This window comes from Cupressus sempervirens, chromosome 1 (genome assembly GCF_028749045.1).
Source record: "Cupressus sempervirens isolate cs-2001-9-10 chromosome 1, ASM2874904v1, whole genome shotgun sequence".
Classification (NCBI taxonomy): Eukaryota; Viridiplantae; Streptophyta; class Pinopsida; order Cupressales; family Cupressaceae; genus Cupressus; species Cupressus sempervirens.
Genome location: NC_143118.1, coordinates 748,648,798 through 748,676,763, shown reverse-complemented (window position 1 = coordinate 748,676,763; position 27,966 = coordinate 748,648,798). Strand labels below are relative to the sequence as shown.

Below are 27,966 nucleotides of genomic sequence, written 5' to 3'. Positions count from 1 at the left end.
TTTGTAATACAAGTTTTGATAGGAATATAACCAATATGCAATCCTAGATTGATTTAAATGCTATTCTAATTTACATATTATGCATAACACATGACAATAAACTCATCTACCTATGACCAATTTATAAAAGATTCAATACAAAAATATTCCAAATGAAAAGTTAAAACTAAAATTAGTGTCAAACAAATCCATTACAAATATTATATCACTTACACTTCCAATAAGTCATCACAAATCATATGTCATTCTTCAAAATAAGCACTCCATTTATGATTTATATTTGTCTCAAGGGGCGGTCATGACATGTCTCCCAAAAATAGTAAGATTCCAATGCAATTTCACTCGACTTTATCATCTAATATATTATATGATCTATATTGAAAATGTTTCTCCAACTAATTCCTTATTTCCTTAATATATCATTTAATCTTATTTCCTTAAATTGTATTTTACAATTCGAAATATCTAACATATGATACATAAATCACCAACTTAAAGTGGGATGTATCATTTTCTATATCAAACCATTTAAATTATTAGAAATCAAAGAATAAATAATAAGTATTAAGAAATTACAAAATTTGAAATATCATAATTTTTTTTTCTAGTAGAACACAATCTTCCAAATAAATTTCAATAGTTTTTTAAAAAAAAGATCACGTGACTATTCAACCAACAAAAATTGTATTTCAAGAATTATATCTCAAATAAAGTTATGATTAAATAGTTTACAGTATCAATTAAAGTTAATGATATTATGAATTAAGATTAATTATCATTTATCTTGTTTTAAGTATTTTGTTAGTGAACAAAATATAAAAATATTGTATAGTCACCTCTTCAATGTGAGAGGAGATTCAAACTTTAAGTCTATTAAAAATTACCTATATTATTGGTGTACACCCATCCCAAAATTATACATAACTATGGTAGTATATATGTAATCTGAGAATAGAGTGGCTAAAGATAATTTCAATCACTAAAGTTGGTTCTTGCAAGGAAAATAGTTATCAACAATAGTAGTGTCAAACTTTATCTAGTTGAAAAAGTGTAGAGAGTGAACTAATAGTCATAATAATTAAAATTAAATTCACCCACCCCTAAATTGGATGAATCACAATTAGAAAAAAATACAAAACACTATTAATATAGAATTCTTTTTAAAATGAGACCAACTATCACCTATCAACTTATAGAGTGCCAATCTAGATTTGTGTTTAGGCATGAGGCCTAAACACATATAACCTTTGCAAATTTGTTTAACAATAAGCTGTATTTTCTCTATAACAAACAAAGTTCATCAATATCATACATAAATTAAAATTATAAATAAACAAACAAATATATTGTACAAGAAAAATGTAATAATAAGAAATAGTTTAAAATAAAATAAAAATATTATAATGAACATATCTTAATACCCCAACTAAAGACTAAAAAAGGTGCAACCATAATAATTTATATTGATATGCTAATATTAATAATAATTATTTATATAAACATTACAAATTTAAATTTAAACTATAATAAATTTGAGGTGTTAGAAAGACCAACCATGCACTCATACTGCACCATTGCAACCACATTTCTTGTAGGGATTTTCCCTTGTCTTTTCTTCCTTACTATCTTTTAATGGATGTTCATGCCATAGTATGGTGTGATCAAATTATAAGAAATATATAATGGATTTTTTAAATAAAACTCCTCAAGTTGATAAAGACATAAGAGTTAACAACTTTAATAGTAGACTTGTTCAAACTTTTTACAAAGCTTATCAAACTAGAGGACTAGCAATTCCATTTCCATGCTCTGGAATGTGAGTATATTCATAATCCAAATGCACAAAGGCACGTTGTATATGAGGAAGAGATTCTAATTTCTCTTGAAGTGATTCTCCAATTTGGTGAGCCTCTTGAAGAGGCATGTCTCTAGCTAGCACAATATCAACCTCCACAAAGTATTTGTAATACCCAAAAGTGTAAGCTCTCACAGTATCAATATACCTTATCTCCTTGTGGTGATTGAAGCAAAGGTATGTAAGCTTTTGTAGATAATCAGGAGGTGCTGTTTTTCCAATCAAAGAGTTCAAACTATCCAACACTATAATGGACCATGACTTTATTATGTGGAGCCATAGCTGAAACCACAAAAAATAATTATATCATGATCAGATTCATCATTCATGTCATGATGTTTTAAATCATAATAATGAAGAAATAGAAAATGGGTTGATTTGACCATGCGAGAAATTTTTAATCATCAATATTTGATTGCTTCTTTTTGAACATTCTAGAATGTGATCTAAAACATTAATAGTTAAAAATTCCTTCATTCAATAAAATCGAAAAACATTACTAAACTAATTTGTTTACCAAGATTGCTACAATAGGGTCTATCCACCAAAGTACTTTGTTAGCTAGAATAACAGCAACGAGGCCTATCACATTAGTGATGATATCAGAAAGATGGTCTTGAGCATATGCCTTTAGAAGCTCATTGTTAAAAGATTGGCAGTAAATTGCAAGTAATAACTTTACAATGATGATTGATAGCATGAGGCCAACCACCCATTTTTGCTCATTCCCATCTAAAGAAAATCCATGTTCCTGCACAAAATTAGACATACAAATTATAATAATATAAATTGTTCAAGTGATAAAGAATAAAAAAGTATTGTTGCAAATTTTATTGTCATAGTATAGAAGTAGACTACAACATACATGGATAATCCTATGAAGCCAATACAGATATATGAACTGTACTGAGCATCACCAACTTAAAATTATATTATTTAAATTTCTAAGTGATATTATCATAAACACCTATATAAACACACAAAATAGTTGATGGAAAAGTTCATATACATCCAAAGATTTCACTGTCATTGTGAGGCCTCGCCCCGACCCTTCGTAGCCTTAGTTGTTACCTTATCATTTTGTTACTCACGACTCAAAATGTCGAGACATTTTTTGATACTTAGAACATATTATATTATTTCATGTTATGTGATGTTACTTTCAGATATATTGATGTTTGTCATTTAAAGGCTTTATGTTTATGTATGATGATGAATTAAGTAAAATGTAGGATTAACACATTGATTTTTGGAATCATTATGATTAAGAATTAAGTAGGATGAAGAAACCCTTATTGATGTATGTTTTAAATTATGTGATTCCTAATACGTATATATACATATGTACATGTGATTTTTTGGGACTACTGATGTGCGCAATGAGTGTGCAAATATTTTAGCCGAGAAAACCGACGGAGGAACAAAACTGATTTCTATGTGTTAATTTTGGAAAACCTTGTTGTTCGTAATTCACGTATTGTATTGTGAGATGTACATGTATGTATCTTTCTATGTTTAGTAAATGTTAGTGTTCGTAATTATGTTCTGTTAGTGTCGCTTGACACTCGTAAATTGGTTATGTTCTTCAGTATGTTGATTAGGGTTAGTTGTGTAACCTTTGGACCCAAGTTGGGTTAAGTTAGTGTCATTTTGCTAATTGAGTTCTTAATCGAGGTTAGTCATCCCTTAATATGAATTAGTGCTTAATTTGCAATGTTAGAGTAGTTAGAAGGTCCTATTTTATTCCTAACTTTTGTTTGGCTCTAAACCTTTTTCCTAAGGCTTTAAAACATGGAATATTTATACCCAAGGGGTATGGGTATGGGTTAGGGGTCTTTTCCAACCCCTAAGCTCCTTTTATTGACTTTTGAGGTCACTCAAAAAGTCTCTTTTTGCCTATGTGCGAAAATTGCAAGTGGTTGCCATGAGTTGTCTCACCCCACCTCCACTTAGTGTTTAACCATGGTATGGGTTGAGTTAGGAGTTTCTAGAATTGTAAGTGGGTGGGAGAAGTTATTGCTCCTTTTGGGTGGTTGAGTTGGAGGCTTATTTAGAGGCCCTTCTTGGACTTGTGGAGGTTGTTACCCAATCTCTACATTTAGAGAGGAGTTTTGAAGATTGAAGGAAGGAAGTGGAAACTCTACTCAAATTTGTTCATTGCCATTACCTCTTTGTGCAGGTAGGAATTGTCATCTCCCTTGTTCAGATTTCATTCTTGTTTCATGCTTATGCTACCTTGTTGTTGTTTCAATGTTTGTATGTTTGTGGGTATGTTGGGAAGCTTGAAAATCCTATTATTTTTGGATGATTTCCTTTCATGTTCATGTTTGCAATTTTGAAGATTTTTTTCTTGCATGGGAGTTTTGGTATTAGTCACCCTTGGAGAGGGTAGAAGTGACCAATTTTGGGAAAGGTCTGTTTAGTCAGACTCCAACCAGTGTAGAGTCCCTTCTTAGGATGAGAAGAGGGAGAAAGGGTAGGGTGTTATGGGCCCCTACCCATTAGCAAAAACCTTGTATGATTATGGTATGTTGAAATGGAAGAACGGAAGTTCTTGGTATATAGCCCCAATTGGGCATCTGTTGGTGTTGTGCTTGACTTCTCCTGGTTGGAAGAATCCACCTTTCCCTAATGTTGATTCATTGTGAATCCCTTTGTGTAAACCATGTATGAATATGTATGTTTGATTGTCTCTTGGGTATGCTTGGTTGTCACCCAATCAGATTCTGTTCCCTCCAAGGTACTAGAAATATGATGCAAAAATTGTTATGAATCCCTTGATGAGGGTCATGAAGAAAATCTAATTAAAATTGTTGTAATTTAGGATTGAAATCCTATGTAAGTTGTATTTCAAACTTTGTTGGATTGTCAACGAAGCTGTGTTTTCTTCCTGATTCTTTCCCGACTGAGCCCTTGAATCAGGTTGTTAATAAAATAAGTGATTGAGTAATTTTTGCTTCTCTTGGAGTTTTTGTATTTTATTTCGTCATATGAATGTATATCAAAGATAAGATGAAATGAGGATGTTCAATTATGAAAATTTTCAATTTGAAAATGTATGGTATCTCGTTTGAGTTTGATATGATTTAGTTCATGATTGATTGTGTTGGAAGTAAATTTGCAAGAACTTTGTGTGTTAGATACTCCCTTCAAATGAATAGAACATCATCATTCTGATCTCCTTATTTTCTCAATTTCCTTAAGATTAGTTTAGTCACTATGTTATTCAATTTGTGCTCCATCAATTATAATAGATGGTTAAATGAATATGTAGATGATTGTTCCTTGTAATGTGGGTATCATTGAAATGCATAGCATTTGGGGTTCATGAAAATTATTAACCAGGAACTCATAAGAGGTTTAAGTAGATTTTGATGATCTTGCAATAGTTGTTTTGTTGAGTATGTTGTATAATAGATGATTAGTTAATATTATTAATCATTAGAACACCAACCCTTTAAGACTCCATAGTAAGACTCAAACCAATCAAGTAAATTTCAAATTGCATGTAAAAAGGCCTATAGTAGCACATTTTTATTCTGGAAATTGTATGGAAAACACAAAATTTAGTTGATACTATTATAGACTAATAAAATAATAGACCCTCAATGAAATAAAAACCAATACTTTATAAAAATCTTTATATCCAAGCTACTAATTTCTTTTCTTACCTTATAAGCCAAATAATTTTAAGGGCTACAACACAAAGAAGACTCAGAAAAAAAACATAAGCCTGTAGATGCACATAACTCTCTGGAAAATATATGAACAAAAGCAAAAAACCCCTCTCCAATTACAGACAATTAAAATATTCACATCACAATAAAATAAAATAAATCCTATAACCAAATTCAATTCATAATGACAAGGATATCATAAACTTTCCTTAGGAGGGTGGCCAGGATATTAAGAGGTGTCAGAATTTGTCTTTAGAAAGAATAGAATAAATCTAAAACCATTAATTTAATGATGTGAAGCGGTCACATCTTACTCCATGCTCCTAGGTCGAATGGAGAGTATCTTACAAAAGTTTGCTCAAGTCAATATGGTGACATCACCTTGGGATCACATCAAACCTTCTCCTTACTTTGGCATTGCAACTTTCAAACTCACAAAAAGAAAGTAGTTGGGGATGTCTTATCATGCCTCATATATTCATTGTTCTCTAAGTCATGTTGAAAAAAAAAAATGTGGCAGCAGATTTAGCATAAGGCGACCATTAATGAGGAGGGTGAAAGTTTTAAGTAGACTCAACGAAAGGAAATCTTTCCCAATGTCTTGTCCATATCTTGGGTAGTGAACATAAATTAAACCCTCTTTCCCCACTCACGCCTCAAGGAGAAGTCTTGCACATGTAGCTAGAAGACTCGTGGGCTGAAAGTTATTGGTAAGTGGAAAAGCTCCCTAGCTAGGACCTAGGGAGTTGGAGTAGCATATAGCCTATGATGAAATAAGATATTAGTAAAATAAGTTGATATGTTATAACAGGAAAATGATTAGTTAGATTTAGGATCTAATTTCAGTGTAAGGAAAATAAGACTAAAGTATTACAATAATGTTTTAATGGGGCTTAAAGGAAAATAAGGAGAAATATTTATACAAAGGGGGATAATATTGTTTAGAATATTAATACGCAGTGGACTTACATAATGTTATACCATTTAGTTTTATTTGGCTAGATGTAACTCATACCTAGGATAAATACTAAACGAAACTAGAGAGAAAAACACATAGTGGTATTAAGGGTAGTATAATTATCTAAATATTGGAGTCAATATATTTATAATCTAATTATATGTTGTTATTTGCATAACATTAATTTAACTAGATGTTGTAACTATTTACTTAACATCAACATAGGATCTCTAGAGGAAGTAATTATTATATTAGTGGTAAAAATATAATATTGTAAGCAATAACATAAAAGATGTGTAGGAGATCAAATAAAATATTTAAAGTAATGAACAACTTATCATAACAACTAGCAAATGAAATAATGCTAGAAATGGAAATGTCAATAGATAATTTAGTCTTGAAAACCAAAGATTCCATGTTGATCATAGTCTCAAATTTTCCTTAGACCCCTACCATTATAATGCTTATATATATATGTTATGTTTTAATTCTAGTTGATCATTTTTCTTAAGTGACTTTTCAATATCGATTAGATTGTCAATTGATAATTGTCTAAGAGAATTGTAATTGAACTTGATTTAGTTGAACTTGATTAAAATTTCTTTTTTATGTTAACCTTATTTGAGATGAAATGTAGAGAACCTTTACTTTGACTGTGATCGCAAACTTATCTACTTAATAAATTTTAATTATTAACTTAAAAAAAAAAAGTGTGTGTGTGTGTGTGTGTGTGTGTGTGTGTGTGTGTGTGTGTGTGTGTGTGTGTGTGTGTGTGTGTGTGTGTGTGTGTGTGTGTGTGTGTGTGTGTGTGTGTGTGTGTGTTTTGCCCCCATAGTTTGGGCATGACAGTCATTCATTTCAAACTACAACCATGCATTTGTTTTCCTCTTCGAATTGCTTAGATTCTTTTGAAAAATACCCATTTTGGCTGAAGATACATTAATATTAACTATTTTAGTAGTTATATGCAATTTTAATATTTATCAATATTAATGGGTTGAAGAAAATTGGTACTATTATTTTATCAAGTTGTTAAAATCTTTTTTGCCATCTGGAAGGTTGTTTGGGAAAAATTTACACTTCAATCTAAAAGATTTATCAATAATATATATGGTTTGTAGAAAATTGAAACAAAATTTATTAAATTGTTTAACTATTTTAATTAGTACTAACTAAATTTGTCTTGAATCATTATTTTTAAGATTAGTCAAGTTTTTGGGATGACTCAATTCTAACCTACAATTGCTTAACAACTATTCTCACAATTTTTGTTGTTGTGTGCTTACCTAAGATTTAAGTTAAAAATATGAAATACAGTAATTCTACAAGCTTAGAAATACTAGAATTCACTTGCATCTTTGTTATAATCACAATTTTATATCAAGTGACTAGACCCAGTACTTGTACCAACTTGAATTCTAATAGTCATTACATATTGATCATTGCATGCAGTGTCAAGAGAACTTATTATTATTTTACTATATCATTGACAACTATTAATTTTTATTGAATTAATCAATGATGTTTAATAAATATGAAAGAAAGTATCTTTCAATTCTATTTTATTGCATTTTTAGCATATTTTTTTTGTTACATAGCTTTCGTATAAAATTACTCTTTAACGTTAATTCATTAAGAAAATTTAAATTTGATATTTGATTCATTTTGTTATGAAGATGCATCAACAATATATTAATTAACAAATAATAGTACATATACTTAAAAATGGTGGGTTAACATAAGATGTTATTTGAAGAATAAAATCTATAACTTGATAGAAAATCCGATTTGAAGAATAAAATCTACAAATTATTCACAAATTAAAGTATACACATTCACTAATAAAATATAAATAAAAAATTATCTTGATTTTAAAAATTAAATAAATAATTATAAGTAAAAAATATTATTTATTAAAGTTAATGAAATATAACAAATATATTAAATTTGTTGAAAAATAAAATAGTTTAATAAAAATAGTACGTTTGATTTAATATTTTTTTTTGTAAAACATTTATGGTTAAACAATTGAAATAATAACATTTAATATATACAATTGATGATATGCACATGATATGATTTTAAATTTTAAAGAGTTATTTTACAACTCCTTAAATACTTTTTTTTTATGGAAATGTATTAATTTCATTTTTATGAGTTGAGAATAACAAAGAAGTAAGAGAAATAACTTATGAAATATTATATTTAATTTTGTTAAATGCAAAAAGTTATCATTTTCAAAGTTAATTGAACCTTCATAATATGATTGCTAAACACCTTTCAATCTATATTAATATTTATGCTTATTTCATAAATTATAATAATTATTTAATATAAATAATAAGTTTGGGGAAGGGAGATATAAGTGAGATCAATTGGAATAATTTGAATAAAAAATTATAAAGTTTTGTAATGCGAAAAGCAAAAAATGAGGAAAAATTTCAAGATGCAAAGAGGACACTTACTAAGTCTATAAGAAGACTAATGCCAAATTACAATGCTTATATGTAAGTTCCACTAATAATGTAGGTCATAGAAAAATTTATTAAATTCCAAAAAAGGGTACAATGGAAATAAACTAGAGTGAGATCAAATGTTACTAAAATTCGCTTTCTAGAAGGGAGATTCAGATTTTAAAATGAAACATAACAAAATGTATGTAGCTAAGATTTTGAAAATGAAAAAATAAGTTCAAAATGGATAAATGTTTCGTGTTAATTATGAAGAAGAATTCATTGTGTAGGCTATGAGATCAAGTGATGACATTTTAGATAAAATTCCACCTATTAGGTAGAAGGACATGGATGATTATTATAATACAAGGAACTACTAATACTATATATATATATATATATATATGTATTGGATAGTTATATATATGTTGTGATATATATCATTAATACGTCTTTATATCTAGATGCTATGCCTACTTAAGACAGACAAAGATACTTATTAGAGTTTTGGCTTTTAGTATATCTTTTAAATTATGAATCAATGACCCTAACCCTATTTAAATATATGATAATTCTTTTTGTAAATTATCATTAACAAATCATATAATTAACAGTTATAAAATATTACCAAATTCCAAGTTTAAACTTTAATAAAAATAAAAAAAATAAATATGTGTGTGTGCACATATAATGTAGGGCAATAAGGCCAAATCATTACCTTTGCCAAAAATTCTTGAAAAGATCTTAATAATATTTGTAGGCTTAATGTTGTCACAAGTGAAGCAAATACTACACCTACCTGCATAAAAAAATGTTCATAATATTAAATGTATAACTTCAACATTTTAAGAATCATATAAATATATAAATTAGAAAATGTAATGTTAGGCTTGATGTTAAAAAAACACAAATTATTCATAATATATTTTCATGAGTGTAACTCCTTAAATTTATGTACATATAGAAATGTGAGAACACTTGTCTTGAGTAAATTTGAATATAACATTTTGCATATGTATTAGTTATCATAGCTTATTTTGGATCACAAAAGATTAAAATCCTTGCTTGGGTTTAAAATAAACATTTAATTACCTCATGGGAATTTTCTTGACATCCTTAAAGGGGTCAAATTTATTAATTTTCCTTGTTGTCCTAGAGTTTCTTAACTAAAAATTACAATTACATAAGTATTTTAATTTGTGTTGATAAGATAATTTCTTTTGGCTTAAACAAAAAATATGACTTCTACTAAGGTGGGCCTCTCTAAGGATATTAGGGATATAATTGATATTTGGATTGGTGAAATGAGGCATGATTAATGTATTATTTATCAAAGCTTACCTAGTATTCACTGTTGTTGCCAATTCTTTGAGTATAAGAATTAAGTACACACTTTGGATTCTTCTTGTATCAAGGACACTACTGAACTAGATGTTTAAACTTCACTTCATACACAAATACACTAAATCAAAAAAGCTAATAAAAATGGTAATGGTGGTCTTCCATCTAAGCCATATAATGGCTCTAGTGACATATCTAAGAAAAAAAATAGGCACATTTTGAAAGCCCTAAAAGATAAGGAACTATGTTATTTCCTCTCATAGAAAACATTGGCGAGGTGAATAAGATAGAATTCAGTCATATACCAATAGATATGTTGATCTTATATTCTCATGAATTCATCAATATTTATTTACACTTACCCATCTCCAATAGTTTGTGTAATAAATATTTATAGATCACATTGGTGGTTGGAATAAGGAGAATATTGTGTTAAATAAACAACTTTCTTTCTCAATTTTCACTTGGATATGTAATTTTCACTTATAGTAGTAGTTTTTGTAGGATAACTATTTACCTTTGCATGGGATAGTTAGTCAAAATCTATGACCCTAAAAAGTTTCTTATAAATTTCACATCCTTGAATGTTCATGGTTTCTTGAACCTTGAAATTATGAATGAAACTTGAATAATTTTAGGCCTAAACATTATCTATAAGAGGTATGATTTTTGAATTTTTTCTCTATGCTTTATCCCTTATCATGTAGTTTTCTATTCATTGGTGTGTACCTATAATGAACTAGGCTTAGGTGGTTTCACTAGTATTCTCTAACCTATTTGACATCAACACTTAATTAATTAATGATATAATTGGAACTAGTGTGTGTGTGTGTGTGTGTGTGTGTGTGTGAGAGAGAGAGAGAGAGAGAGAGAGAGAGAGAGAGAGAGAGAGAGAGAGAGAGAGAGAGAGAGAGAGAGAGAGAAGTTGTGTTGCATACACATCAAAAGGAAAAAAAATTACCATATATTTTAGTTCTTACATCTCCGACAACTGGTGGGGTCACTGCTAGCTTTGGTATGTTAGCTAATGTCACGATTGTCGAGCCAAATGCATACATTGCATTTGCGGGTAAAAGAGTTATTGAATAGACATTAAACCAGATAGTAGATGATGAAGATCAAATATCTAATTCTTTATTTGATTTTGGAATGTTAGAGAGAGAGAGAGAGAGAGAGAGAGAGAGAGAGAGAGAGAGAGAGAGAGAGAGAGAGAGAGAGAGAGAGAGAGAGAGAGAGAAAGAGAGAGAGAGAGAGAGTCTTTAGGGTTTGTGGTTATAGATTTTAGGGGATAGAATAGAGTTTTGAGATTAGAGTTATATGATTTAGGGGATAGAGTGGGAATGAGAAAGTAGAGAGGGGGGATATGTGAGAGAGAGGAAAATATTTAGAGAGGGGGAATGAGAGAAAGAGAAGAGAGAAATGAATTAGGGTTGAGGGCTTATGGTTATAGGGTTTAGGGAATAATGTTTAATATTTAGGAGTTTAGGGTATATTAAAAAAGAGAGAGGTAGAAGGAGAAAGATAGGTAGGGAGATGAGGGAGATAAATATGGGACATGGATAGAGGTAAATAGAGGCGGAGAAGTAGGAGAGAAGGGAAATAGGAAGAGAGTGAGAGATACTGAAAAAGAGAGGGAGAATGAGAGAAATGAATTAAAGTTGAGAGAAACGAATTAAAGTTTAGGAATTATGGTTGTAATATTTAAGGTTCATGGACTAGTATAAGGTTTAGAACCTATGGTTATAGGATTTAGGGCTTAAAATTAGTATGGTTTAGGGGAGATAAAAGGGAGAGAGTATTAGGCCCAACTAATAATGTAATTAATGATTCTATTGATGTATGTAAACAAGTCATATCAATTTTTATGTTGTCACTGATGTCAAGTCTTAGTTGGCTAGACATTATGCTAATTCAATATAGTGCATATCGACTTGATTGATGAAGACAATTTGAAGAAAAAATGCTGAAGATAGAGTTGATAAGTATGGTATTCAATGGGCACTTTAATGAGCTAGACAATGATAATGTATTGTTGGTTTGATGGTTTTACAATCATGTAATATTGTAATGTATTGAGATACACAAGATAAATTGAGTGACATAGTTAAAGAATGAAGACAATATTCATCGAGTGACTATAGTCTTTGCCGAGTAGTTGGAAAAGTAAAGTTGGAAGTTTAATATTGCTCGAGTCAGTTCACTATTAGCTGAGTATTATATTACCCAAGTAAAATTTTATGTTCACCAAGTAAAAGAAAGAATAACAAGTTTGAAAAGATGGAATCAAAGGCCAACTTTTGATGTGAATATATTTTTTTGATATATTAAAAGGCATGAGTCAAATTTTGTTACAAGATGAACTAGGAAAATGCACGAAAGATCTGATGATTGAGATTGAAGAAGGATAACATATTTCTATGAAAAGTCTATTTTTTGAGTGTCTATATTCGTTGCATATGGTATGAATTTGAGATCAATGATTATGATTAAGTGACAATAATTGGGAGAATTTGGGAGCACAAATATGACTATTTAAGGAGTAGTTAAGCAAGCTTTTTGGGGATGAATTGTTGAAGAAGGAGATCAAAGTACAAAGTTGAAGAAGAAAGAAGAGCCAAGTGAACTTTGAGTAGAGTTTAAAGAACAAGAAAGAGAGAAGGAGTGAATCAACTAGTCAAGAGAATAGAGTAAAGAGATCTGGAAGAGACTGAGCAGAAAGGAGATTTGAACAAGCAAGTATATCTGACAGATAATTTTTAATGTTACTTTCTAATCATTGTAGCAGAAAAAATATGAACTGAGGGGACCTAACAAGTATATGAAATCCTATATGGTAACATCAATTAGTGGTATTTATAAGTCCTTTATAGCAGGCTACTCTTTAGACAAGATCAAGGAGTGATAAGGTCTAGATGATATTTTGGTGTAAATCCTCTAACAAGGTCACATTAATAACGTGTATGAAAACCTTTTAAAAGGTGGCTCCTGGCAGAGCTCACTTCAGAAGAGTGAAAATTTTGGGTTATTGGTCCAAGGAGGTATTTCTCTTTATAGGGTCTTTGCATTAAAAAATCTTGGTGCCAAATGTGTGATTGTTGTTATGTTGCAAGTTGATTTTTACATGTTATTATTATTTTACTATAACTCGATAACAACTAAGTTAATGGTCGGTAATAACAAAGTTTTATTATTATCAGTTGGTTATAACATAATAGTGAATGAATAGTTTGGAGTTAATTAATTGAGTGGGTTAATTGTGAAGTTGAATGAGTACACCGAGTGAATGATTATGATGTTTATGAAGTTTTCTTAGTATTCAAATTGTTTGAAGGTGTTGTAGGATAAATGAACATAACTATTTCAAACCCCCCCTCTAGTTATCTAATAATTGGTATCAGAGTACATTGGTTAGAGAAAGAAGTTTAAAGGAACTTAAGCTAAAGATCATAATATGTATAAGAAAGATGTACCAAAGATGAAAAAGGAGAATTTATTATCATGGAAAGACAAAATGAGGCTAATTAGAGATAATATTACTCAATAGTTGGATCATGAATATGTTGCACCTCCTACTCCTATGATAGTGGAACAAATTATTGAGAAGAGGAACCATAATAGCTTAATGATTCAGATTGCATATGCTCTTAATGATGTTGCCTTTGATTATATTAAGAACTACACAAATGCTAAAAGAATGTGGGACAAATTGGCACTTATAAACGATAGAGATCCAAATGTGCTAATAGATAAAAATGAAAATTTGAGAGGAAAGTATGATGACATGCAAATGAAAGAAGGTGAGAATGTTGCACAATATGTGAACCAAATAAAATAATTTGTAAGTGGTGTGATGTGGAGCCTAATTAGACTCAAAAGTTTATTTAGTGTTGTTTTCTCCCCATATTATTTCTATGGTGGTTTGGGGGAAGTGCCCCGAAGATGGGGTCAAGGGGTAGTGCCCATGTGGGGTCCTAGGGCAACACCCCAGGTGCATTCCCTATCATAGTACAGGGTGGGGTTGAGGGGAAACATTCTCATGGGGGTTCTTGGGGGCAATGCCCCCGAAGCCAAAATCACCTTATATTGTAAAAGGTGTCGGCTGCTATTTTTCCTATTGGACAACTTATTCTAGCCCTAATTTTGTAAGTGGAAAAGGATTGTATAAAAAATTCTTAGGATTAGGGATTTCATAATGTAATTATGATATTGTAGCTTCTTTTGGTGGTATTGAGCTATAAGAGATTGTAAATTGTAATCACTAGATAATAATAATATTGGACTTACTGTTGGTGGATGTAGCCCAGGGGTTGGGTGAACCACGTTAAATATTGGTGTCTTGTGTTCTCTTCTGTGCGATCTATCATTTTTTAATATTGTTTATATTTACATGTAACTATTACTTTTTTCTGAGGTTAATCTTAACAAGTGGTACCAGAGCCAGAAAAATGTCATTTTTTAAAACTAGATTGTCTTTTTTGATTTATAGCAAACCTATGTAGGAAGGCCTCACGGTTGAGTGGGAGTGATGGAAAATGAGGGTAAGCTGAGGGTTGACAAGTTTAATGGGCAAAAATTTTAGTTATGGAAGATGCAAATGGAAGACTATCTCTATTAGAAGCACTTATGGAAGCCATTGGAAGGGAAAACCAAGAATCAGGGAACTATGAAAAATGAGGAATGGGAGATTTTAGATAGAAAGACACTTGGAAGTATTCAGTTATGCTTGGCATCATCAGTGACATTTAACATTACAAAAGCGAAGACGATAAAAGAGTTTATGGAAACCTTGACAAAATTGTATGAAAAGCCCTTCACTTCAAATAAGGTATTTCTCATGAAACATTTATTTAATATGAAGATGGAAGAAGGTGGATCTGTTACAGATCATTTAAATGAGTTTAATACTATTACTAGTTAGTTATCTTCTGTTGGTATTAATTTTGATGAAGAAATTAGGGCTCTCTTGATTTTGTGTTCTTTGCCCGAAAGCTAGAATGGCTTGGTAATGGATGTGAGTAACTCTATTTCTGGATCTAATACCCTAAAATATGATGATGTGATTGGTGTTAATTTGAGTGAGGAAACTTGTAGGAAAACCTTAGTTGGATCTACATTAGGAAGTGCTTTGAATGCACAAAGCAGAGGTAGAATGAATGAGAGAAGAAATAATTCTGGAAATCATAAGAAATCAAGAGGAAAGTCAAAGGGGAAGAGATCTCAATCTAGAGGACTAGGAGATTGTTGGTATTGTGGTAAAATAGGGCATAAGAAAAAATATTGTTGGACTTGAAAGAACAATTAAGGAGATAAACCAAAAGGGAACAAGGAGGAAAATGTGGTAAGTAACAAATCTGAAGAGGATGTTTTGTTTCTTCCTTTATAATGTATTGATGATTCATGGCTTTTAGATTTTGTTGCTTCATTTTATGCTACACCTCATAGAGGTTATTTTATTGATTATGTCCAAGGGGGTTTTGGACTTGTTTATGTGGGGGATAATGAACCCTTTCAAATTTTTGGAAAAGGAAATGTTAAGATTAAGTTGTAGAATGGGAATTGTTGGCTACTACATGAGGTAAGACATATTCCAAGGCTGAATAGGAATTTAATTTTAGTAGGGGAACTTAGTGAGGAGGGTTGTGTAGTTACTTTTAATGACAAAAATTAGAAGGTTTCAAAAGGTTCCCTTGTAGTAGCAAAAGGTGTGAAAGTAGGCACCTTATATCTTTGTTTAGGTCATACTATTCCTTCTACTTTAATTGTTTCAGAGAAAAATGAGTGTTTAGTAATAGTTGTTGTAGTTGAGTAGGGAGAGAAAATAGTTGTTGTAGATTCTGATACATCACTATGGCACCACAGACTTGGTTATGTGAGTGAGAAAGGTATGAAAGTACTTCATTCAAAGAAATTTTTACTAGGTCTAAAAGGTGTTAATATGGATTTCTGTGAAATTTATGTGAATGGAAAACAAAAGAGAGTGAGTTTTTTGAAGACCGGGAAGGAAAATAAAAGTGAGAGATTAGAGCTTGTGCATATAGGTGTATGGGGACTAGCTCATGTATATTCCCTTGGTGGATCTCATTATTACGTTAAATTTATTGATGATGCAACTAGAAAATTATGGGTTTATTTCCTTAGACATAAATCTAATATATTTTAAACTTTTAAGAAATGGAAATGCTTGGTTGAAAATGAGACTGGTAAGAAATTAAAATGTCTTAGATCTGATAATGGTGGTGAGTATTGTAGTCATGAATTTGAAGATTATTGCTCCACTAATGGTATTCATAGACAAAAAATTGTTCGAAGGACTCTATAGGAAAATAGAGTGACTGAATGCATGAACAAGACTACAATGGAGCATGCAAGAAGCATTAGGTTTCAGGCAGGGTTGCCCTTAAATATGTGGGTAGATGTTATCAATACTACTACATATTTGATTAATAGAGGTTCATCTACTCCTTTGGGCTATGGTATTCTAGATGAAGCATGGACTGGTAAGAAGGCAAGTTATTCTTTTCTCAAAACCTTAGGTTGTGAAGCATTTGTTCATATCAATTCTGAAAATAGAACCAAGATAGAAGTTAAGCCAAAGAAATATGTTTTTTGTTGGATATGGCATTAATGGATTTGGTTATACGATTTGGGACTATGAAAATCATAAAATTGTAGGAAGTATGGATATCATATTCAATGAGAAAGTGTTGTACAAAGGTTTGTTGCAGCAACATGAGAAGAAATAAAATGATTATGTAGTGCTGATGATATTCCAAAAGATAATTCCTCATGATATACAACAATCACAACAATAAATACCACACACACTAGTGACTATTATACAATCAACAAGGCTAGGTAGACCTCCAGAAAGATTTTCTCCCTCTTTGTATTCTATTTTACTTATTGATGCTAGTGAACCTAAATGTTATGATGAAGTTGTGTAGGTGGATATAATGATTAAGTGGGAGTCTTCAATCAAAGATGAAATGGACTCTTTGCTGAAAAATAAAACATGGGATCTTTGCATGTTGCCTATAGGTAAAAGGGTTTTATAGAATAAATGGGTTTATAGGTTGAAAGAAGAGGATGAAGGTAAGAAATGATTTAAAGCTAGGTTAGTGGTAAAAGGATTTGCACAGAAAAAAGGCATTGATTTTGATGAGATATTTTCTCTTGTTGTTAAAATGACTTCTATTCACACTATTTTAAGTATTGTGGCTATTGAAGATTTGCATTTGGAGTAGCTTGATGTTAAAACAACCTTCCTTCATGGTGATTTGGATGAAGAGATATGTATAGCATAGCCATAGGTATTTGAGGTCAAAGATAAGGAGAACTTAGTGTGCAGATTGAAGATAAGTTTATATGGCTTGAAGCAAACACCTCGACAATGTTATCTAAAATTTGATAGGTTTATGTATGAGCATGGATATAGCAGGTGTCACTTAGATCATTGTGTTTATTTTAAGAGGTTGGATGATAGTAGCTGCATCATTTTATGTTTATATGTTGATGATATGCTTGTAGCTGGGTCTAACATGGATCACATTAAGGGGTTAAAAGAAAAATTAGCACATGCATTTTCTATGAAGGATTTGGGGGTAGAAAAACAAATCCTTGGTATGAAGATTTGGAGAGATAGGAAGAACATGAACTTGACATTATCTTAGGCTAATTATATTGTGAAGGTGTTGTAACATTTCTTTATGGAGAATGCTAAAGCTGTCAGCACAGGTTTACTTGGTCATTCGAAGCTGACTAAGGAGATGTATCTTGAGACACAAGAAGAGGAGGATAAGATGTCTAAGGTACCTTATGCTTCAGCTATAGGAAGCTTGATGTATGCCATTGTATGTACAAGGCCATATATTGCACATGTAGTGGGAGTTGTTAGCAGGTATGTGAGTCATCCAAGAATTAAGCATTGGAATGTAGTTAAATGGATTCTTAGATATTTGAGAGGAACATGGGGGATCTACTACTAATTTATAGGGATATGTTGACTCAGATTTGATAGGAGATATTGATACCAAACAAAGTACTATAGGTTATGTATTTATTGTTGGTGGGGCAGTAGTGAGTTGGGTTTCTTAGTTGCAAAAGGTTAATGCTTTATCCACTATAGAGGTAGAGTATGTTGTTGCTATAGAGGTTGCCAAGGAGATGATATGGCTTCAGTTCTTCATGGAAGAGTTGGGACATCCATAGAGGGATAACTATTTATTCACAGATAGCCAAAGTGCCATTCATCTTGCAAATAATTCAACTCTACATTCAAAGACAAAACACATAGAGTTGCAATACCATTTCATTCATTCAATTTTGGATGATGGATAGTTAAGGTTGGACAAGATACATACAAATGACAATCCAATGGATATTTTTACAAAGGTAGTGCCAAGGGAGAACTTGAATTCCTCTTTAGCTTCGATTGGTCTTTTAGACTGAACAAAATAAAAGAACAACATAGTTGAGGGTGGTTTGATATTCTAGTGGGAGCTACATGTTTAGCTATGATCAATCTCCAAGTGGGAGGTTATTGTTATGGAGCCTAGTTAGTCTCCAAGTGGGAGATTATTGTAATGTGGAGCCTAATCAGACTCAAAGGTTTATTTAGTGCAATTTTCTCCCCATATTATTTCTACAAGGGGGTAGGACCCCCAAGACAGGGTGAAGGGGTAGTGCTCCTATGGGGTCTTAGGGAAGCATCCCAGGTGCACTCCAAGATTGTCACAGTACAAGGTGGGGTTGGAGGTTTTCAAGGGCAACACCCCAAAGCCAAAAATTACCTTATATTGTAAAATGAATTGGCTTCTATTTTTCCTATTGGACGACTTATTGTAGCCCTAATTTTGTAAGCGACAAAAGCTTGTATAAAAATGGCTTAGGGTTAGGGATTTCATAATGTAATTGTGATATTGTAGCTTCTCATGGTGATATTGAGATGTAAGGGATTGCAAATTGTAATCACTGGATAATAATAATATTAGACTTGTTGTTGGTGGAGCCCAAGGATTGGGTGAGCCATGTTAAATCTTGGTGTCTTGTGTTCTCTTTTGTGTGGTCTATTATTTTTTGATATTGCTTATATTTGCATGTAACTATTATTTCTATCCAAGGTTAATCCTAATAGTAAGTGCAATCAAAGTTGTTGATGTAATTATCAGTGATAGTGAAATTGTAAATAAAGTTCTTAGAACTATTTTTCCTTTTTATTCTATCAAAATTTTTACAATTTAAGAAGTAAGATCCGTGCCTGGTAATGTTTTGATGCTTGACAATTTAGTTGGTTAGTTGACTGCATTTGAGTTGAGCAATTTTGACAATAGTATGGTTATAATTGGACATGATTTTAAATCTTCACTAACCATTGAAAGTTCCAAAGAAGAAAACAAAAAAAGGAAGAAAGTCAATTTGATTATGAGGATGGTCTAGATGAACTTGAAGCATTTGTTGCAAGAATATTTTCAGAGGTGAAGGTAAACTACCCCAGATTTGTTTCAAGTGTAATGAAGTTGGTCATTTTGTTGCTAAGCTTCCTAAAAAAAGTAAGAGTGATAGAAATGACAATAAAGTTTACAAGTACATGAAGAAAATTAATTACAAAGATAAAGGGAATAAGTCAAGTTACATTGTTGAAGAGCGCATCAATTCTAGTATTAATGAAGAGAAGGAAGTACTTGAGATGGTATATGTTGTAATCAAGGAAGATCCCAATGGAGAAATGTATGAAAGTGAATTTTCCCTTAATCCACATATTATCAAGAATGCTTCATGTATTATAGATAGTGGATGCTCACATCATATGGCATAACAGTTAAGCTAGGTAATGATGTTCCATGTCCAGTGAAAGGTAGAGGATCACTAATGATGATTGATAAGATCAGATGTGATGATGTAAATTGGGTACAAGGACCAAAGTATGATCTTTTAGTATTGATTAGTTAAATAATTCAGGTCACATGTTGGAATTTCAAAACATAAAAGTCAAGATCTATGATGATAAAGGAAATATAATTAGAACTAGGATGAAAACAAGAGGTAACTTATTCTATACTAATCCTACCATTGAGACATGTTTATTTGATAAAGTTGAGGATTAATGGTTGTGGCATAAAAGGCCGTGTCATGTAAAATTTGAGAACATGGTGAAGGTCAGTAAAAAGAAAAGAGTTAGAGGTTTAATGAATCTACAAAAACCTAAAAATGATATGTGTAAAGAGTGTCAGCTTGGTAAGATGAAAAAATCTAATTTTCCAAGCAAAACACACACTTCAATAAATATCCTAGAGCTAGTGCATATTGATCTATGTGGAATAATAGGTGTGGATAGTTATCATGGTGAAAAATATCTCAAATTTTTTTTTGATAACTATTCTAGAATGATGAATGTTATGTTCATGAAGATGAAATCACATGCCTTTGATATGTTCAAATGGTATAAATCTAGAGTTGAGAAAGAAATTGGTAAATCTTTGAAGTATTTAAGATCTGATAGAGGTGGTGAGTTTATGTTTGTTGATCTCACTAAATGTTGTGCTAAGAATGTTATTACGAGATAATTATCTACACCAAGGACACCACAATAGAATGGTATTGCTAAGAGAAGAAATAGATCAATTGTGGATTGTGCAAGGATATTAATGATTGAAAAGAGGTTTCTTAGATATATTGGAGAGAAGAAATTACTCTCAACTAGATTTAGTTGAAGAAAAGAACAAACAAGACACCTTATGAACTCGAGTATGTACATACATCCAATGTAAGTTATTTTAAAATCTTTGGATGTAGGTGTTACATTCACAAGGATGCAAGGAATCATAAATTTGATTTTAAAGGAAATTAAGGTATATTCCTTGGTTATTCATCTAAGAAAAAATCTTATAAATGTTTGAACAAAGCTACTGACAAGATGATTGAAAGTAGAAATGTAAGGATTGATGAGTTTGCAGATAAGAATGATGTAGAAAGCAAGAATGAACCTAAAGATTATAAAAAGTTTAGGTATGTGTATAAATAAGAACAAGACACACTACCCAAGTTACAAAAGGGAGCCATCAATCACTAGAAAATATAACCCAAGTTACAAAATGATTTACCCGAACACCAGATAGTACAACCTGAGCATGAAGTTGGACCCCTGAGTGGATAAATTGTTGAAAGTAAAAGATATGAACCTATGTTGGCCACATATGTGAGAAATAATCATTCCCCTAAAGAAATTATTCGTGAAAGAAGTGGTGGAGTACAAACAAGAAGTAAGTTAACTGATAGTAATTGTTTGATTATTGATTTTGAGTCAAGAATAGTTTAGGTTGTGGATTGGATAAATGTAATGAATGAAGAGATTGATTAGATAGAGAATAAAAATTCATGGACATTAGTACTAAGACCTACAAATAAGAATGTGATTCAAACCAAATGGAGAAGTGGTAAGAAAAAATGCAATATTGGTTTGCAAAGGTTATACACAAGAAGAAGGAATACACTATGATGAGAATTTTGCACTTGTGGCTAGATTGTAAGGTGTAAGAAAATTTTTATCCTATGATACATATATGAAGTTCAAAGTTTATCAAATGGATATCAAATCTACAATTTCTCAATGAAATACTTGAAGAGGAAGTCTATATCAAACAACCTAAAGGATTCACTGAACCTAACTAGAGAAACATGTTTGGCAAATCCAACAAGGCATTATATGGACTAAGACAAGCACCAAGAGCATGGTATAAAAAAGTTAAATTCTTATTTGATTAAGATTGGTTTTGTTAGAACAAGTGAGAAAATTAATCCCTATTTGAAATGTCAATATGATGATATGGTATTGATTGCTGAACTATTTATTGTTGGATACAACTGATTAATTGTGTGTTGTCTTTGATGTTACACAAATTTCATATCAGTTGATAGAAAATACTTTCAGTGAAGATAGTTTTCCTTGTCTACCAAGTGTTCACTGGTTTACTTTGAATAGATGGCAGTGTCTTCTGAGCTCACTCGAATGTCGAAGGAATTCAGGTAGAAAAGAATGTTAACCGAGCTCACTCGGTTAATGAAGGGAAAGTTGGATAGAGTCAGTGTTCACTGAGTTCACTCGGTTGCCAAATGATTTCTGTAAGTTGACAGTGTTAACTGAGCTTCTATTGGTTAACACAAGAAATTATTCTAAAGTTAGTTTCTATTGAGTAGGGTTAGCTTACGAAGGATTTTTTCTTGTTTTGGCATATGAAGCTTAATTACTTTATGTATTGATTTCAGCCAACTATGGTGATGAATATTGGTTATTGTAATTTGAATTTGGGCTGACTTGACAATCTAGACAGTATAAATAAAAGGTCAAGTTGAGATTTCTAGTGTGTGCAAGTGTGTTGATTGAATTGACAAGAAAAGAGAGGGAGAAAACTTGAAGGATAAGCAAGTATCCTTGGGGAGCAGAAAAGTAATATTTGATTAGGAAGGATCAAGTTTAAGCAGAATAGAGATCTAGATTTAGCAATTTAGTTGCATCATAATTAGGTCATTTCATTTTTACTCTCTAACCATTGTAGTAGTGATCTAAAATCTCTTAACATAGTTGTTTTAACAGCTAGTTGTAAATCCTCTAACAAGTTGGCAATTCCATTGAATTATTTTAAGACCTCTTGCAAGGCCACTCCTAGCAAGGTGATTAAATCTCCTAATAGGGTCACACCTAAGAATGTGTTTTTTAACCTTTAACAAGGTTGGCTCCTAACAGGGCTCACTTCGAAAGAGTGAAAAATAGTAACTAGTTACATTGGTGGTTTTTTCCAAATTATGTTTCCATGTTAAATCCTGGTGTCTCATGTGTTCATAGTATTTCTTTCATGCTTGCAAATAACTAATGATAACATCTTAAGATTTAAAAAAGTAATTCACACTCTACATTCACCGAGTTACAACATTTTTTGTGTGTTTACCAAGAGACAACAACAATTAGTTTTCTCAGTCTAAATTTTATTTTTGACATCTAAGGGATCTAGGATTTATTTTAGTGGTAACTAATTCACCCCCCTTCTTAGTTACTCCTTCTATATTTCCAATAATTGGTATCAGAGCTTTTGGTACTTGTAGGAAAGGTTTAAAGGACCTAAGCTAAAGATTAGGATGTCTTACAAGAGAGAAATTCCAAAGCTAAATAGAGACAACTTTTTAGCATGGCAGGGACTCATGAGACTTCATCTGGCTACCATTAGTGATTTAGGCTACAAATACTTTGATGAAGAATAAAAAACTCCTACTGGTACATTATCTGTTGGAGATCTTGCTAAGAAAAAGAACCTTAACATCATGATGATTGATATTGCATCTGCTCTTAGCTATGATGAATTTGATGAGATCAAAGACTATAAAACTGCTTTTGATATGTGGAACAAGCTAAAGGATATCTATGGTGGTGATGAAAATGTAAGGAGAGAAAAAAAAAAAAGCCTAAGAGGACAGTTTGATCAGATGAGAATGAGAGAAGATGAAAATGTTGCCAAATATGTGGAAAGAATAAAAGCTAGTGTTAGTGCAATCCGAGCTTCTGGAGGAGAAATCAAGAAAAAAATTGTTGTAAGTAAAGTTCTTAGAATATTGCTTCCTATCTATGAAATTAGAGTATCTTCTATTCAAGAAAAGAGATGTGACCAAAATCACAAGTTAAGTTTGGATGCCTTGGTAGGAAGATTGACAGCTTTTGAGCTAGACAACTTTGACAATTATGTTCCAGCTTCCAAAAATGTTGAGTTTGCATTTGAAGAAAAAATTTCACTCAAAGAGAAAGGCAAGAAAATAAAGGATGTTTAGTTAGAGAGTGAAGAGGAAATAGAGGAAAGTTTTGACAGTGATCTTGAAGTTGTTGAAGCTTTACTTGCAAAGAAATATTCTAGAGGTAGAGGAAAGTACAAAGGTAAAGTTCCTTTAATCTACTTTTCATGTGAAGAAATTGGTCATATATATTGCTGCCAGGTGCCCAAACAAAGAAAGAAAAGATGAGAAGAAGAGCCACAGGGACAAAGGCAAGACAAAATCCAAAAGTCACAAATCCTTCAAAGACAAAGGTAAGAAGACTTATTTTATTGCTAAAGATTTTGATAACAGTGAAGATGAAATAGTGTACATTGCTATAAAAGATGAATTTGATGAAGAAGAAGCTAAGATGGAACTTATCTCTCATGTTAGTAAAAATGACACATGGATCATAGATAGTGGATGTTCACATCATATGACTAGAGACAAAAAAAAATTTGAACACTTTGAACACTATGATGGAGGTAGTGTAAGGTTTGGAAACAATGAACCTTGTTGTATAAAATGGAAAGGACGAATCTCATTAACCAGTGAACTTGTATGTGAGAATGCCTATTGGGTTGAAGGACTAAAACATAACCTACTAAGTGTGGCACAACTAATCAACATTGGATTCAAGGTAGAATTCATGCATGACAAGACAAGGCTGCTAGATGACAAAGGGAATTCAATTGTATTAGGAAAACAAACCAGAAGTAACCTATTTTATCTTGATCTTGGTGATTGCTCATGTTTTATTGCTCAAATGGAAGAAATTTGGTTATGGCATGGAAGACTATGTCATGTAAACTTTGATAGTATGGTGAAGATAAGAAAATTCAAAAAAGTAAGAGGTATCCCTAGTTTGAAGAAACTAGATGTTGGTTTATGCAAAAATTGTTAGATTGGCAAAATTGGAAAGACTAGTTGTAAGAGCAAAAACTATAATCAATCTAAAGATGTCTTGGAAATTGTGCATACTAACCTATGTGGATCCATTGGAATAGAAGGTTATAGCGGAGAAATTTTTTTTATTCTTTTTGTTGATGACTATTCTAGAATGACGACTATTATGTACCTTAGAGAAAAGTCAGAAGTATTTGAGAAATTCAAATGGTATCTAGCAAGAGTAGAAAAAGAAATATTCAATCAGACAGAGGTGGTGAATTCATCTCCAATGAATGCAATAATTTTTGCATTGAAAGAGGAATCAAAAGGCAAGTATCAACCCCTGGTACTCTTGAGCAAAATGGAATAGCTGAAAGAAGAAATAGATCCATCATGGATTGTGCAAGGACTCTAATGATTGAAAAGAATGTTTCTATCAAATAATGAAAGGAAGCCATCAGCATTGTAGTTCATACTTTGAACCAGTACAATTGAAGAAGGACTCACATAAAACTCCCTATGAATTATGGTATGGCTATAAACCCAATGTAAGTTACCTGAAAGTATTTGGTAGTAAATGTCATATCTTGAAAGAGTCTAGAAAAGGAAAATTTGATGTGAAAGGTGATGAAGGTATATTCTTAGGATATTCCTACAGAAGTAAGGCATATAAATGTTTGAATTTGTCTACTCATAAAATCATAAAAAGTGTACATGTGAGAATTGATGAGTTTGCAGAAAAGACTAAAGAAGAAAGAAAAAGGGAACCAAAAGATTACAAAAGATTTGTTTACTTCAAGCTTGATACATTACCCAACATATCTAACAATAAGGAGACTTCACCTCTGATTCTTCCTCAGCTATCGAGTTGCAAGAAGTAAAAATCGAGTCACAAGGACCCGAGTCAAATTCTAAAGCTACTGAGCCAATATCTACCAAGTCTAAATGACTTGAGCGTAAAGTTGAAATTCAAAATGAAGAAAGTACAATTCATTCAAAAGGAAAAGAACCTGTATTGGCCAAATATGTTAGAAGGTAGCATGCACCTGATCAGATTATTGGAGATAAATTAGAAGGTACTATGACAAGAAGCAAATTGAAAGTTACATGTTTACTTGTTGATTTTGAACCTAGAAGTATTAAGGATGCTATATAAAATGAAAGTTGGATTGAGAAAATGAAGAAATAGAATAGATAGAAAAGAACAAAACTTGGACTCTTGTTCCTAGGCCTAAAGATAAAAATGTGATTGGAACAAAATGGGTATTTAGAAATAAGTTGAATGAAGATGGAAAAATATCAAGAAACAAAGCTAGATTAGTGTGTAAAGGGTAATTTCAAGAAGAAAGAATTGATTATGGTGAGACTTGTGCTCCTGTTGCAAGATTAGAAGCTGTTAAGACCCTACTTGCATATGCTGCTCACAAAGGATTCAAAGTATATCAAATGGATGTTAAATCTACATTTCTGAATGGAATTCTTGATGAAGAAGTCTAAATTGAATAGATAGAAGGTTTTGTTGATCCTAACAAAAGAGATATGGTTTAAAAATTACACAAAGCTCTATATGGTCTCAAACAACCTCCTAGAGCCTGGTATGAAAGACTACATAACTACTTGATACAGATTGATTTTTAGAGAACAAATGATAACAATAGTCTGTACAACAAGGAAGGGCCAAATAAAAAAATTGTTTTGGCAGAGATTTTTGTGGATGACACTTTATTTATATGAAATGATGATCTATGCAAAGCATTTTTAGAACAAATGAACAAAGAGTTTGAGATGTGCATGTTTGGTGAAATAAAATTCTTTGTTGGATTGCAAATACAATAGAACAAGAATGGTATCTATATCACCCAATCCAAGTATGTAAAAGAGATACTCAAAATTTTTGGTATGGAAGATTCTAAGCTAGTTGGTACCCTCATGTGTACTAGACTCAAGCTTACCAAAGATGATGATTCCAAAGAAGTAGATCAAACCTTATATAGATCAATGATTAGAAAATTACAATATGTAGTTCACACAAGGCTTGATATTGCCTTAGCAGTTGGGATAGTGGCAATATTCTTAGCTAAACCTAGAGAAAATCATATCATGGCAATCAAAAGAATCTTGAGATATCTGAAATGTACTAAAGACTATGGCATATGGTACAAACTTGGACGAAACCTAGACCTAAAGGTATTCATTGATGCTGATTGGGCAAGAAATCTTGATGATAGAAAAAGCACAAGTGGTGGAGCTTTCTTTCTTGGTAAAAGGTTGGTATCTTGGACAAGCAAGAAGAAAAAATGCGCATCCCAATCTACAGTAGAAGCAGAGTATGTAGCAGTAGTAGTGAATTATTCTAACATTGTTTGGTTCAAATAATTGCTGGAAGGAATGAAGGTTGAAATCAAAGAGCTAGTAGTCATGTATTGTGATAACAATAACACAATTAACATATCAAAGAATCTAGTGATGCATTCCAAAAAAAGCACATTGCTATAAAATATCACTTTGTTAGAGAACTGGTGCAAAACAAAGAAATTAGATTGGAATATGTCCATACAAAAGAATGAATTGTAGACATATTCACCAAGCCATTACCTAAGGATGCATTCTTGTATCTATGAGGTAAGCTAGGGGTCATTCCCCTATCTGAAGCTCACTAAATAAAGTTTAGTGATGCATCAACTAGAACAAAGCTAAAGATCAATCAATTGATGCAACACAATAAAAAAAAAATTGCATATGAATCGATACTCAAGGTAGATTGATACAAATTTGGCATGTGTTGTCTTTGGCATATGTTGTCAAAGAGGGAGAAGTTTACTATCATATCTTTATCCTTTTGAAATTTTGTAGAGGGAGAAGTTTGAAAAGGAGGTATACAAAGGGAGAATACAACATAAAGAAGAAGTTCTTGTGAAAAATCAAAGAGAGAAATTTTCTCTCAAAATAATCTTGTTCTCAAAATTTCATTGTGATATGACATGTTGTGTTGCCATCAAT

General features: G+C 31.6%; 1 protein-coding gene across 4 annotated transcripts in view; it reads right to left on the bottom strand.

The window, feature by feature from the left end:
* Positions 1-1,666: 1,666 nt before the first annotated feature.
* Positions 1,667-27,966, bottom strand: part of LOC149580065 (metal tolerance protein 11-like) — a 39,112-nt gene continuing 12,812 nt past the window's right edge. The window contains exons 5-7 of one of the 4 annotated variants that reach the window (XM_089788812.1): positions 9,662-9,742; positions 2,373-2,606; positions 1,667-2,137 (exon numbers count right to left, since the gene is read on the bottom strand). In XM_089788812.1, coding sequence (XP_089644938.1) covers positions 1,775-2,137; positions 2,373-2,606; positions 9,662-9,742 — 678 coding nt within the window. In that variant the 3' untranslated portion in view covers positions 1,667-1,774. The remainder of the gene's footprint in view (positions 2,138-2,372; positions 2,607-9,661; positions 9,743-27,966) is intronic. The other 3 variants (XM_089788822.1, XM_089788828.1, XM_089788837.1) reach the window with 3 other exon arrangements.